This window comes from Megalops cyprinoides, chromosome 1 (genome assembly GCF_013368585.1).
Source record: "Megalops cyprinoides isolate fMegCyp1 chromosome 1, fMegCyp1.pri, whole genome shotgun sequence".
Classification (NCBI taxonomy): Eukaryota; Metazoa; Chordata; class Actinopteri; order Elopiformes; family Megalopidae; genus Megalops; species Megalops cyprinoides.
This window is the reverse complement of record NC_050583.1, coordinates 33,820,181-33,834,453: the sequence shown is the minus strand read 5'-3', so window position 1 is coordinate 33,834,453 and position 14,273 is coordinate 33,820,181. Positions and strand designations below refer to the sequence as shown.

Here is a 14,273-nt window from a genome sequence, read left to right as displayed (position 1 = left end):
AAAGGTGTTTGGAGAGGCACTGACGAGTGACACAAGAATTGCCAAAATTTGTATTTCAGAATGTGAGGAACAAAAGCAGAGCAGGTGTCCCCAAACTCTCATTTGCTCTCTCTCCAGCTCCAATGGTGGACATGTAAAGCTAAAAGATGTACTGAATTTTTATAATTTAAGCATTACAATGCTATGTCTGACAAACCTTTCAGTTACAACATCTGCATAATTTTATAGTTATTTTCTTTAACTGTCAATTGGAAAATAGCAGTAAATATGTCTAATAAGGGTATTTTGTCAGATTTTTGATTTATGACAAAGCTAAACCACATTCTGCGTACCCTTCCCCCTCTACACACAGTCAATACACAGGTATTTCAAATAAATGCATTTTTAAAACATTTAGTTCACTTTATTTTGTTATTACAGAACAGAAATAAGTAATTAAATAATTATTATATTAGTGTTTACTCACACAATAGCAGAATTACAATAAATCTTCTCTCTCTTTCTCATACGTTTATAAATCAGATTCTCAGCACAGGTTCTCACTGACTGATTTTTCTGACTGACTTCCTCTCTCTCTCACCCCTCTCTGCTTTTCTTCCTATTGTCACCCTCTTATTCTGGGTCTCCCTCTCTCCCACTCGCTTTCCGTCCCTGCGAATGCATTCTCTCCCGCACTCTTCTAACAAGGCCTGTCCGTTCCGATTACATTATGTACGAACAAACACGCGGAGCGCAGCCCCCTTCAACCCCCATTGATTTCACTTTCACGTGGACCATATTCCCAGGGCATTCTCTGCATACTTCCTATTGGCTTTCCCCCGGGTTTCTCTTGGGAATGCAAATTGGGTTTCATGAAGTAAATACTGTATCAATTAAGCAGCAGCCCTTAAAACAAAGGCCCCCTTTCAATGCAGCACATCAGAGGCAATATGAGACGCTTCCTTTCCAGGACAAAAAACTGGTGCACCCTGCTTCCCACCTTACAAAGCGCACTCGTTCTGGGGTTTTTTCCCATCATCCATTTTGATTTAGCGCATTTGCGCGGCACCTACTTCCCACGTCGGGCAACTTAGGTTGCCTTGAGTGCACTTGGCAGCAGCAGCGAGTTTGCTCAGTGAAATTGAAGTTCTGTTACATTGTGTTATGCTGTAGTTCTTATGTTGTTGTGAGGGGAGGGCGGGTAATATAGCAAATATAATTCTTTTCGACTTACCAAGTTAAACGGTATGCATGGTTAAAAATTACCAGTGATATGAAATTTGGTGGTGACAAACTGAAATTACTGGTGGCCTTTAAGATTCTTCCTCACTCTGTAGGAGTTCCACTGGGGCAGAATATCACAGCATTTGAAATGATGTAATATTCACATTCATATGTATGGCTGAAAAAAAACAATTTTTGTCAGAAAATCTTAAAAATAGGTTGTAATTTAATGGTGGACTGAAGTGAGGTGTGGTAGGAAGCTTACATCCACATTGAAGAGGCTTGCTGTTCCTTATTGGTGTGCGAAGTTGTCAAGATGTTATGTTATAATGGAAACTGATCAGCATTTACCTATCTTTTTATGGTGTGGGGAGAGGAAATGGTCTTGACCCTCTTCTTAGTCCTCTGCATCAAGAGAAGTCACCTTGGGGTGAGTAAATGCAGCTGCTGTCTGGGCTTTTTCATCCAAGGTCAGAGGCTGGCCACTCTTAACCAAAACGGCTGCCTGGAGCAAGTGAAAGTACGACCCCCCCTCCACCCCCACACTGCTGCCCCCGCCCCAGGGGGTCCAGTATCTATGTTACATCATCCACAGACCTTGATACAATCTACACACACTCCGATGAAAACCATACATTTAGCAAACCCCCCTCTCACCCACAATTTTTTTGGAATAATGTCCTTACTGGCACAAGCCCAGCCAGCCAGCCAACTCCTTTCCCAGGGGGATCTGGGACGAGTGTGTGACTGACAAAATCCCACTTCCCATTGCAGTTTTTTTTTTTACAACTGGTCTCCCCTCTGAAAGAAGACTGGAGCAACGTGCATAAAAAGCAATCCCCACTTTTTTTGTTATTTTTCATTTTCAGTATTTTGTGCCTTTCTGACACAGGCAGCTGTTATTTTAAAGCTTGTGCCAAGCTCTTGCTCATTTTAAAGAAATGCTCACCATTTTTGGATATGTCTCACTGAATATCAGACACCATTGTTTTAAAGGAGAGAGGCCACCTCAGCCGCAGTTCTTGTATTAGTACGTGTTGCACTGCACCTTGTTTGTTCTGGCATAGTATACTTCTCTCTGATGATTTCTCTCTTGCAGGGCAGTTTCCTTGTTGTGTCGATGAAAGGATTTAAAAAGCTTTCGGTTTCATTCAGTGCAGCGTTGAGAGGCTTGAAGACCCTTTATACCATCTAACACTCTGGGTCCCAATGCCCAAGGATCAGTCCATAGGTTTCTCTGCAAAGTCTTTAGAGTTACCTTGATGAGATCTTTTTGTAAGTCTAATCTAGAGTGAAATTGTATTCAGCATGTGCCTGGATCATGTGACATGGTTTCAACCAGATCATATTTCATTGTCAAAGCGTTTTCTTCTCTCAGGCTGATGTGAAATCAATGTAAGCCATACAAGCATTCTTAGGATTCTTCCCTTTAAACTGGTTCCCTTGGTTTTCCTTCACAGAGAACCTGAGGCATGAGTGACACCTGGTGTTGAAATGTATTCCCTGAGCAGACTTGGTGTCTTGATTGATCTTTATGTTAGTTAAGATATTCACACATAATCCTCTGAATAGAGACATGTAATGAGAACACAACTGTTTCATACCTGTTCTGTGTATTTTTATCAAAGACAGGTATCAAGTTGCCTCGTGTTAAGATCAACAAATGCAACAAAATTAGCTTTTTAATGCTGGTAATACCAAAGTGTACAGCTTTAAATTAAAGTGATTGTAATACTGTTGAAATCTTAAAATACAACATGGAGTGGGATTAGTCATAAAATATACACCTTGAACAAGTAGAGCAAGCTGCTAGGGGAGTTCATTTCAAGCCTGCAGAGCAAGGCATTACATTGGCCAACTTACTGGAGGATAGTAATAGACAAGCAGCTGGCATGTGAATGCTGTAAACATCACCATGTTGAAAGCAACTGTAAAACATTCATTCCACTTTTCTAGCCCTGATGGCAGGTGTTTTCCAGCATGTAGAAGTTTAAAATCAGATCCGATTTATGTGTGAGGCACAAATAACTGCATTTGAAGCATACCATCTACAGCTACATCTCAATAGATTATGTGACTCACTATGGAAGCATTCATTCAAGTGTGAATGTTCTTATCACCTGTTATATTTCATGCTGGACTTAATTATCATAAGAGATCACATAAGAAGGACAAAGATCTGCATCACAGAGGGTGCACTTTTTAATATTTATTTTTGTTTAAGAAACAAATTTCAAGCATTTAAGCAAAAGTCTTTCGATCAAAATGTCTTTGAATGCGCGTTTCCTATTACCACTTATTAATCACTTATCTTGATTTCAGCCTTTAAGACACCAAAAACAAGAAATTTTGAAAGGGTGTGTAAACTTTCTAGATCTACTGTATCATTAGTAAAATTAACTATTGGATAATTTGCCCTTATATTAAGCCACCCATGTTCAATAACTTGTTTTTGAGAAAATGAACAGAATCAAAGATCATTTGACCCCGGTGCTGCAAGAGCTTGTGTTGATGTGTGTCTGGCTGTGTGGGATTCTGAGGTGAGATCACAGAGATGACTGTAGAGCTACCTCTGTCTGTTATGTATCTAGAGAGGATGGGTGTACTGGTGAGCAGTGTGAGAATTATGGGTCCGTCCGTGCTACAGTGCTACTGCGCCTGTCTCTCAGTGTCAATGTCAAGACCCAGTCACGCGAGGGACTCCCCGTCCTCTCAAATCTCGTAGCTGGGGTTCCTCTTTGAGCGGTGCGGGGCGCGGGGCTCAGGGGCGCAGGCGCTGAGGGCACGGCCTGCCTCCGTGCCCAACAGTCTGCGCAGCCGAGTGACTTCTTGTTTATACCTGGCAGAGTGAGGAAAATTATTCATCTAATCAGACATAAAAAAGGTACAGTTTTATATGAAGACTCAGCAGAGTGTTTCACTTCTGAACTGAAAAGAAATTGAGGTTTCCATGACCACCGTTTCATTTCTTTACAAATTCAGACATGGATATGGGCTCTCCTGCCAGTGTATGCAGTATGTAATACCTGGCTAGGTGCTTATCCACATACTCCTGCAGCTCTGACACCTGTTCCTCAGCAACCGTTGCCCGAGAGATGAGCTGTGCACGCTCCCTTTCCTGCTCTTCCTGCCCGAAGAAAGGCGAAGAGCATTCATTCCATTTTGATAGAATAAAGATCATTTTCACAACCTCAGCTAGCACAATTTGTGAGCACAGACATCTACACAGCACTTGGGTAGAATGTATCAATCAGAACAGTGTACTGAATTGTTCTTGCTTCCTTTACCTGAGTAGAATGTGTAAATTCCCTCAGCTGCTTCCTAATATCAGCCCAGGCGTCTTCTGTGAGCTTGCCTGAATTCCTTGCCCTTTAAAGACAGGGTGTTGCATTACACAATTGCTTGTTTTTTCTATTCAAGGTAATACGTCGTCTGCACGTAGACCATGATCATGAATTGAAATCAACCCAAAGTGTTTTGAATACTCACTCCTGGAAGCCGACACTCTGAGCAGGGTTAGCAGGGACATTCTTCTGAAAGAGAAATAGACAACTGGTCATTAGTCGTACTGCCTAAATGCCATGACCTGCACTTTATCTGGTAAGAGTTGTACAGCATACAACACCTTTATGGCAGTGCATGGGCATCTTATTGAAGTGGCACAAGCTGGAATGCAGTGCAGTGTGTTGTTTTGTGTACTGAGCAGCTGCTGCTGTATATGTTCTCCAGCTCAAAGACTCGTGAGTGCTGGCAGTCCCGTTTCCCTGCTGGTGCCTCCAGTGAGGCCCTGTGCTCTGTCCTGTACTGTACCTGGTCCAGTGCATCCCTCAGCTGGCTCTCCAGTCTGGCCTTGTCCTCCCGCAGCCTCTGCAGCTCCCGGCTCTGCTCCCCCTGCAGCTCGCTGTCCGCCAGGCCGAAGTGAGACTCAGGGGGCCCGGGATCCAGACCACGCTCACCTAGGGCCAGGATCTGCTCCCGCTGCATTCTGGGAGGGAAACAAAGTGGGCAGGGAGAGCACACATTGCATTCAAAGGCTTCTCACAGCACAGCTTCCAACCATAATAGAGTTTGGGTTCTCTGGGATATGGTGCGCTCTACCGGTACGCGATGAGCAGGGCCTCGTGGGTTTTGATAAGCTTCTGCAGCCTCTTTTTGTATGCACGGGCAGCGCTGGCCAGCTGCTCCTCTCGAGACTTGTAGGAGGCCCTTACATCCTGCAGCATGCTGTCCACAAAGTTCTTCATATGGGCACGCTCTGGAGGCCTCTGGGTATTATCCTGTCCATCCCTCAGCCCATCCACATACTCCTGAAGGCAGAGGGCACAGCCAGAGAGGTAACAGGTAGTAATCTGCCTCCGTTACACATTTGAATTCATGCTACTACAAACGAGGCAGTGGTCCTACAGCTTTCTGCATCGTGCCCTTGCCATCCTGATGAGGCACACTATCCAGCGACCCAACGTTGTAGCACAGTAGGGCACCACAGTAGCGTTTGTGCGGTTAGCTGCGTGCAGTGCCAACCAGGGCACAGACTCACCGCCAGGTCCTGCAGGTAGCGCACCAGCCGGGCACGGTACTCCTCATTCAGCTCCTTTACCTGCATCTGCAGTCTAGAGTTCTCTGCTTCCACCTCTTTCAGCTGACTCTGTGAGCTGAGGAGAGCCTGCGGCACCGAAGAGACACACACACAAACACACAGATGAAGCAAGCAAATTCACCTCTCTTTCACAGCACCACCACACAGAGACTAGCTAAGCCTCATCATTGAAGCCCTCCATCTTCTTGAATGAAACCGTGTATGAGCCACTCAACTTAAAATATAACCCCCCAAATACAATGCACTGCTAGACAATTCATGTGTGCATTCTAAACATACCATTTTCAAAATATTTGAAATTCTACAGAGCTGGGAGTCACAGTGCAATTATGAGGGTCTGTACTCACTGCAGACTGCTCTGCCAGTTTGTGCTGGGTGCTGCGGATGGCTCTCTTGTTCTCCTGTTGCTCCTTCCCCATTGCCACCCTGAAAGACCAAATCACTGCCATACTTCATACTTGTTACCTTATACCAGTTTCATCTAAAAACTATGAAGTCTACTATACTATATACACAGCAGTCAGACTTACACTTTCTCCTCCAGTCTGCGCTGCTGCTCCTCATAACTCTTTTTCAGTCTCTCCAGCTCTTCTTTGATCTGATCCTGATTGCCAATAAGCTGGCAGAATGAGGAGAAACACCAAAGGATTGATGAGGAGCACAGCACACGCATGCAGGTTCCTAATCATGGACTATGTCACTGTTAAATCCTTTGAGGAACTCCTACAGACATGAAGTTGCACTGTGTATTAAAATCAGAAGATGGGTTGTGTGAGTTCAAGGTAGAGGTGGTGTTCACCGAGAGAGAGTTGTCAAAGGGGAGACTCACACTTCTCTCTAGGGCTTTCCGCTCCTTTTCGGATGCTGCAAGATCCTCTGGCTGTTAGGAAAGCAGTGAAAATCTGACTGAGAAAAAAATTTCTACACACTGCAAAAAGAGGCTGAGTTTGTAAAGTATATGAAGATCGTCTCCCACTCGTCTGCAGTTGCTTGAATGGATGGCACAGTTCTTCATTTAAAGATGTGAAGAATTTGAAATTGTAGCACAGTGTCTGTGAGGAGCCTCGCATACTAACCCTCACCCTGCGCTGGGACATTCTGCTGACCAGGGCCCGTACCCTCTCCAGTTCGTGGGCAGCCTCCCCATACAGGGCCCGAGAACGTGCCTGGTTCTCCTGCTGCCTGAGGAGGGCATCCTGTGACTTTGCTAGCCCAAGCAACTCTGCGCTCAGTTCCTCATTGCGGGCGACCTCCTTCTCATGCACCTCACTCAGGGCCAGGTAGTTGCTCTTCAGGGTGATGTACTCATCTGCCAGGTCTTTGTGACTTTTATCAACCCCCTGTAGACGCCCCCTAGTGTACTGGAGGTCTCTCTTCAGCCTGTCCCGCTCTATCTCCAGTTCCATGAGCTGATTCTCCTGAGATAGAATCTGAGGTATGGAAAAACCAGGTCACAGACAGCAGAGCAGTTTTTCTTAAAACTTCTTAGAACTGCACTATAGGTGACCACAACAAAATGAATGTCATCTCTGTAAAATGTCTCTCGAATCTGCCTCTTCCCAGTACTGGCTCCACACTGGTGGAATGAGCTTCCTGTTGAGAACAGACTCCCTGGACGCCTTCAAGAAAAAACTTAAAACTCAACTGTTCAAGCTGTATCTGTAGCCTACCTTCCTCCCTATCTATGTCTATCTATCCTATCGATTGCTATTTTCATTTAAAAAAAAAAAAAGCTCTATACTAACCTAGCACTTAACTTTGTATCTTACTGACCTCTTGTAATACCTTGCAATAACTACTCTTAGCATAGTGATGCACTTATCTGTAAGTCACTCTGGGTAAGAGTGTCTGCTAAATGAAGTAATGTAATGTAATTTACTTGATCAAAAAAAAAATACATGCAGCTGCGAAGTGTATCATTTCTTATTCACCTTAGTTTTCAGCTCGAAGTTTTCTGCTTCATACTGCTCTCTCATCTTATTGGTCTGTATCTGCACATCAATCAGATCCTTGGTGATCTAAAATAGGACAGACTACAGTAATTGCAAAACCAATAATGAACATGAAAGCAACAAATAATTGCTTTACTTTTGCTAGGTATCATTTTGCATACTTATCCATGTATTGTGCTATACCCTCAGCTTCTCCTCCTCACTGATCACCAGTTTGGAGGAGAGGTCCGTCTTTGACCCCGCCAGCTGCCCCAGTTTGCTCTGCAGGCTGCCCAGTCTATTGAAGAGGCGTTCGTTCTTGTCCCGTAGCTGTACCTACAAGGAGGTAGTTGAATAAGGATGACGTTTACAGTATTAATTCCACCCACGCTAATGCTGTCTACTCGTTTATACACTGTATTGCACTGATTGTCTGTAGACTCCTTAAAGTAGATTCATTTTTACATATTCAGACTGAAGTGTCCTTTGCTTTAATGACCGTAAGAGTAGCTACATTATGTTTCTGTGTCGTTCATTTATTTAAATAATACGAGTTTTCCAACTTTCCCCGACTCCTTCATAAAGACGTAAACAGAGTGAATACCATAAGGACAACGACTGAGGCATATCTTTTTACTTACTTTTTCCTTTGACTTGCTGTACCAGGGAATTAAACTATTTGCTAGCACATCACTCATTGTTTATATGACTACTTACATTTTCGTCGGTCAGTAGGCGAACCCGGTCTTCGAGTTGATTAAAAACCCCGTCTTCATGCGAAGCCATTTGCTGATTTTAAGTGAGATGTATTTTCACAGTTTCTGGCTCGGGTAGGCTATGCAACGGTGTATCTAAAAACAAACCAACCGAGGTGTTGCTAAGGGCTGGTCATCCCTAGTGCGTGCTTGCGAAGTTTAGCTGATACTTTTTTACACACGTGATGTGTACATGATGAACATGTTACAGCTTTGAACATTTTAATGTGATTTATTTATGCCAGCCTCGGTGCAAAGGGGCATGTTCTGGTTTTGTTTTACAAAGCGGTTGTCTGATCTGGACACTGAATGCGTGATTTCATTTTGTTCAGTGTGGAGCCAAGGTTATGACAGCAGTACACTCGTGTGGTAGAAGTTGGTACTGCAAGCCCATATTCTCAGTACGTTTGTTTTGGTTTAGTTCAGTGTTTCTCAATCCTACTCCTGGAGCCCCCTGTCCTGCATATCTTCTATCCATCTTTGCTCCAAACACACCTGATTGAAATGACTGACATGCTCTTGATTAAATCAGGTGTGCTCAGCTAATCAAAAGTGCCACTGATGAGTTCAGTCAGGTAGAGCAGGGAAAGATGGAAAACGTGCAGAGCAGGGGGGCCCCAGGAGCAGGATTGAGAATCAGTGGTTTACTTGAATCAGATTCAAGACACACACATGTGTGTGTGTGTGTGTGTGTGTGTGTGTGTGTGTGTGTGTGTGTGTGTGCGCGCGCGCGTGTGTGTGAAAATCTTGAAAAGCTTTTGATTATTGTTTATCCTGCTAATAGGTACATCTGTAAAGCGAATGACGTCACTCTGCTTTAAGAAACATGCATGCATTGCCACTGTCTACATGGTATCTGGGTCACTCTTTGGATTCAAAATCACTTGCTTAACAGTTAACAATTTGATATAATGAGCTTCATCAAAAATGATGTAGCACAGTTTGCTAGTTATTGTGGGTTTGAGGTGAAATGAGGTGATGTGGAATGTCAAACACAGTGAAATTCAGGACACATGTATGGATGTCATTGCCATTGTTTTATTAATTCTGTGTCTCATGTGATTATGCTGAAATCCAGTTCACAAATACACAATCAATATTTGTCAAAATGTATCAGTTTTGTAATCTAAAGCCTAATACATCTGAAATGAAAATTAGCAAGTATAAGTATAGTAATATAAGGTGTGGAAGAAGAATGAAACAATCAGCTGTGTCTAATATACTTGATTAAATGTAAACCCTTCTGACATTGTATGGTTGTGCAAAAACAGACAAGTATATAAAAAGCACTGAACAGTTTACTTAAATCCAGATTTGATTTTTATTAATTAACTTTACAATTGGCAGCTTGATTTTTGTATTTTTATTTATTTATTTATTACACAGGGAATAATTCATAATGCCACATTTCATATTTAAGAACTGATATGTCTCCATAACAGCTATACCATTGAGCTGCAGTGTCTCATCTAGAAACTAAATGTATGATCCTCTGGTCTACCAAGTCACTGCAACTCTCCTCCACCTGAAATGTAATCTGAATATGCCATCTGCTTATAAGATGTCTGTCATATCATCTGAAGCACTTAACACATAACATTCATATGCAAATTGTCTGTAACAAATATATTATGATGATGTTGCTTGTATAAATTGAGCTAGAGTAACATGATAAAAGAGAGACTGCAAATTTTAAATTGCCGGCTTTATGAAACTGATATTAACATAACAATAATTACATCTGAATTAAAATGAATAATAACAAAAAATTGATGTAGTGGAAAGAGCTCTTGCATTGAAGAGCAATCCTGACAGCAGACTTTCCAAAAAAAAAAAAAAGCAATTCGGAAAGGACATCTTTCTTGAAGCTCATTGGAGAGCGGTTACAGTTATGACTACACTTTGTAGATCCTAACCATACCTGCCCAATCCACCAGGATGAGGTGTCTGCTGTGATCAGCTGTGATAAGCTTTGGTGAGAATCCATCACTGAAGTCCAGCAAGACCCGCACAAACTGGCCCCATGGTGTCAGCAGAATGACCCTCCCTCCCTCTATGACATAAATATTGTCCGACGTGTCCACGCAGACGCTTCCAGGATTAAAGGAAAAGGTGTCAGCATATGTACACATGTTGATGACCTCCCCATTTCGTCTGAAAATGACAATACATTTCTTCACAGTGTCAGAGGCGATGAATTCTTCTCTGCTGTTCACTGCCAGGTAGGCAAACCTCCCTCCATTGTAGTTTGGATTCACACGTCCAGCTTTATGACCCCATGGGTTGTAAAGCGTAAGCTGGCAGGAGGCCGCCTCACTCACTGCAACGTATTTGTTCTTATAGGCTGCGATAGCGTACTGCATTCTGGTCCCTGTCCAGTCGAGATCTTTGACAATTTCCATAGCCCCAGAGCCATAAACTTTAAACAACTGACATCCAGAGATAAAGAAAACGTTGTTATTGCACACAGCAATACAGTATGGATCAGTCCATGTACAGAGCGTTGTAGTGACGTTTTCTTTTCTAAGCAGTCTGTTTATCACAGAATTCCTGTTGTCAGCAAAGACGATATCCCCACAGGGGAATACACTGAGGCCAGTTATATTTTTGTCACTGCGAAGGCAATCACTATCAAAGCTCTGGACGAAAGAAACAGGTGTTGGAATGCAAACATTCGGAATTCCAAATGGCAGCAGAGGTACCATTGCTGGCATTAGTTGTGGCTGTGCCTTCTGTGCTGACTGTGTTCTGGACTGTGCCTTCTTTGACTGAGGTTGTGACTGTGTCTTTTCCTTTGACTGTGGTTGTGGCTGTGGCTTCTGCTTTGACTGTGGTTGTGGCTGTGGCTTCTGCTTTGACTGTGGTTGTGGCTGTACCTTCTGCTTTAACTGTGGTTCTGGCTGTGCCTTCTTTGACTGTGGTTCTGGTTGTGTCTCCTGCTTTGACTGTGGTTGTGCCTGGGCTTTTTGTTGTGACTGTACCTTTGGCTGAGGCTTGGGCTCTGTCTTTAGCTTAGGTTGTTCATGTTGAGGGGCAATGACTGTCTGAAGGCATGCCTCAGCAGCTGTCTGAGCTATTGTTTCAGGCTCTGGTTTGATGCTGGTGTCCGGTTCTGTCAGATTCTTTAGAGAGTCACTGGGTGTATCAAATCTTAACTGGTAGATTCCACTGAAACTGTCTGTATTTAGATCTTTTATCATCAGAAAAGGTGTTTTCCTCTCAACTTCTGCAAATCTGAGTTTCTGGAGTCTCTCAATTTGGCTCTGAATGGTCCCCTCCAGATCCAGAATTTCATAGTCTTTTCCCTTCTGCATGACTTGAGTGGAGAAGTCTTTTGTATTCTCTGCTGTGTTGATGTGACCATGGAGTTCCTTTTTAAGTGATAAGTACTCCTTCTCCTTCTGTTCAACAAAGATGGCCAGTTCTTTACAAACGGCATCCTGCTGAGAGAAAAGCTGCTCCAGCACTGCAGATATGTGTCCTGAGAGTTGATCTTTAATGACATTTTCTGCCTCTTTCAGCTGCTGTACGGCGGAGTCCACCTCCTGCTCTTGCTGGGAGAGACTCCTCATGCTGCCGTCCAGGCTGCTTATCAGCTCTTCCAGCTGGGGCCTCCTGGCCGTGGTGGCCTGTGCCAGGGACAGCACCTGGTGGGAGAAGTGCTCCAGCATGCGGCAGTCCCTGCAGATGGAGCTGGAGCAGGTGCTGCAGTAGAACCTCAGTGGCTCCTGGTGGCTCTGACAGCGGCGCTCCTCCTTGCTCCTGGCCTCCTCATCGTAGCGTCCAGCGACGTAGTCCTGCAGACTTACCACCTGGTGCCCCAGAGTCAGTTTGGAGAGGCAGTGGCCCTGGGCACAGGATGTGCACAGGAAGTCAGCACAGTCCAGACAGCGAGAGGAGGCCGGCACAACGGTCTTCCCCAGGGCTGGACACAATGAGCAGAAGGTTTCTTTGGTGGTTTTGGAGCGGAACAGGTCCAAGAGGCTGTTGATGAAGAAGCTGGCTTTGGCATTGCGGACACAGCCCTGCAGGTCAATGACTGTCCGGCACTCCGGACAGGTTACTGTGCCCTTCTGCTTGTCCAGCAGCTGCTCCAGACACGGCTCACAGAAAGAGTGAAGGCAGGACAAGGTGCGAGGGGTCCGGTATACCTCAAAACAGATCTTACATTGTAGAAAATCCTCTTCCAGTTGCTCTGAGATCTGAGTGTTGCAGGCAGCCATTACTTCTGTCTCCCAAGGAAAAAAAATACACTATTTAGTGTGGTTTGGACATGCACTGGTTCTCACAAGAGACTGTTGATAGATTGCGTTTGATGGGTTTCCTGCGTAAGTATGCTATTGTACACTTACCGCCCATGATACAAAAGTAATGAAACCCCTAACAATACATTATAATTTGTTTTGAATAATGACTGTAGTGACCTAAGTTTAAACTTTAACACCTGTTGCAAACTTTGAAAGTATTACATGTGAACTCTACACTGTACTTGAACTATTATTTATGTCATCTGATCAGTCGCAAAAATATCTTTATTATAGGCTTAGAAGCGTAACAACTAGACGTATTTTCACAAACAATTAGTAATATAACGTGAGGAAGCACAAACAAAACTGTACACCGACAAATACAGAGATCTTACCCTTTATACAACGAAATAGAAGCGTTGGTGAGCGCACCGGAGTTGCTTTCAAAAGTTTTATGTAAGTCCTGTTTACAGCACCTTATACTCTCGTGCAAATGCGCATTACTAGTTTCGTTTTCCCCAAATTCTGAATTGACGATGAGTGCTGGAAAATATATCGATAACATTATTGCGGAATATGGACATCGTCTGACTGCCTTGAAATATGATACTGCAGAACTCTGATCCTGAAATTAATGCGGTGACCTGCGAGTACGGCTTCCACTCTGTTGTCTCCAGTGGCATACCTCGTAAAACTACGTTTATTAATTATCCCTACCTCTTCACGAAACAAATGCTACAAATCGTCTTGAAATATAAATGCTGCTCAACTAACTTTTAAAAATGTTAAAAATGTAAATTGTACCTTTAAACATACTACCTACACTTGCTCCAACTGTTCGTTCTTCAAGCACATTGCAAGTATCCCACTCTCTTCTAGCTCTTGTTTTCAATGGTTAGACACCACAGCTATTGGACTGATAAGCAACGACGATGAGACGGAGTACAGAGATGAGGTAGCCCAGCTGACGCGGTGGCACAAGGCGGCACAAGCCTTGCACTGAAAGTCAACAAGACTAAGGACCTCATCATGGACTTCAGGAACCACCGAGGGACCCACTCCCTGGGAACTCGGCTACATAGCACGCAGGCCCTCTCACTGTACTGGTGTGGTCACTTTCTCATTTATCATTATACTGTACTGCACTGCACTGGTCACTTTATCATTACCATTTATCATTGATCTATGGCCTGGTGAATGCCACATCCAGACACATGCTTCTCAGGAACGTCAGTACAATGTAATTCCCAGCTGCCCAAACACTGCAAAGTTATACTTTGTATTAGATTGAGTAATTGATACAGAACACAACACCAATTTAATTCCTGCTTACCAAACTGTTAATGAATTAAAAAATTTTAAAAAAAATTCAACAAATGAAACACTTCTCTCTTGGAAGTAGCATGTCCTGCAAGTTAGTCAGAGAGAAACCAGAAACAGTTATGTTGCTATGTTTCCATGCTACGAATGTATTTGCATGGCACGTCACACCACCGAAAGCAGAGTACAAACGTACAGAGTACGAAATGTACTCATAAAA

General features: G+C 43.6%; 2 protein-coding genes across 2 annotated transcripts; both read right to left on the bottom strand.

Annotated features, from left to right (window-relative positions):
- Positions 1–3,757: 3,757 nt before the first annotated feature.
- Positions 3,758–8,592, bottom strand: ccdc78 (coiled-coil domain containing 78). Its single transcript, XM_036550960.1, has 14 exons — positions 8,449–8,592; positions 7,936–8,067; positions 7,732–7,818; positions 6,877–7,230; positions 6,630–6,680; positions 6,331–6,419; positions 6,148–6,226; positions 5,741–5,866; positions 5,302–5,510; positions 5,014–5,188; positions 4,693–4,736; positions 4,491–4,572; positions 4,230–4,330; positions 3,758–4,042 (listed from the first exon to the last, which is right to left on the bottom strand). The coding sequence occupies exons 1-14, from the start codon at positions 8,515–8,517 to the stop codon at positions 3,916–3,918; spliced, it is 1,725 nt and encodes a 574-aa protein (XP_036406853.1). The 5' UTR covers positions 8,518–8,592; the 3' UTR covers positions 3,758–3,915.
- A 1,789-nt stretch (positions 8,593–10,381) lies between these two features.
- LOC118781648 (E3 ubiquitin-protein ligase TRIM56-like) lies at positions 10,382–13,190 on the bottom strand. Its single transcript, XM_036534681.1, has 3 exons — positions 13,129–13,190; positions 11,132–12,714; positions 10,382–10,915 (listed from the first exon to the last, which is right to left on the bottom strand). The coding sequence occupies exons 2-3, from the start codon at positions 12,707–12,709 to the stop codon at positions 10,382–10,384; spliced, it is 2,112 nt and encodes a 703-aa protein (XP_036390574.1). The 5' UTR covers positions 12,710–12,714; positions 13,129–13,190.
- Positions 13,191–14,273: the final 1,083 nt, after the last annotated feature.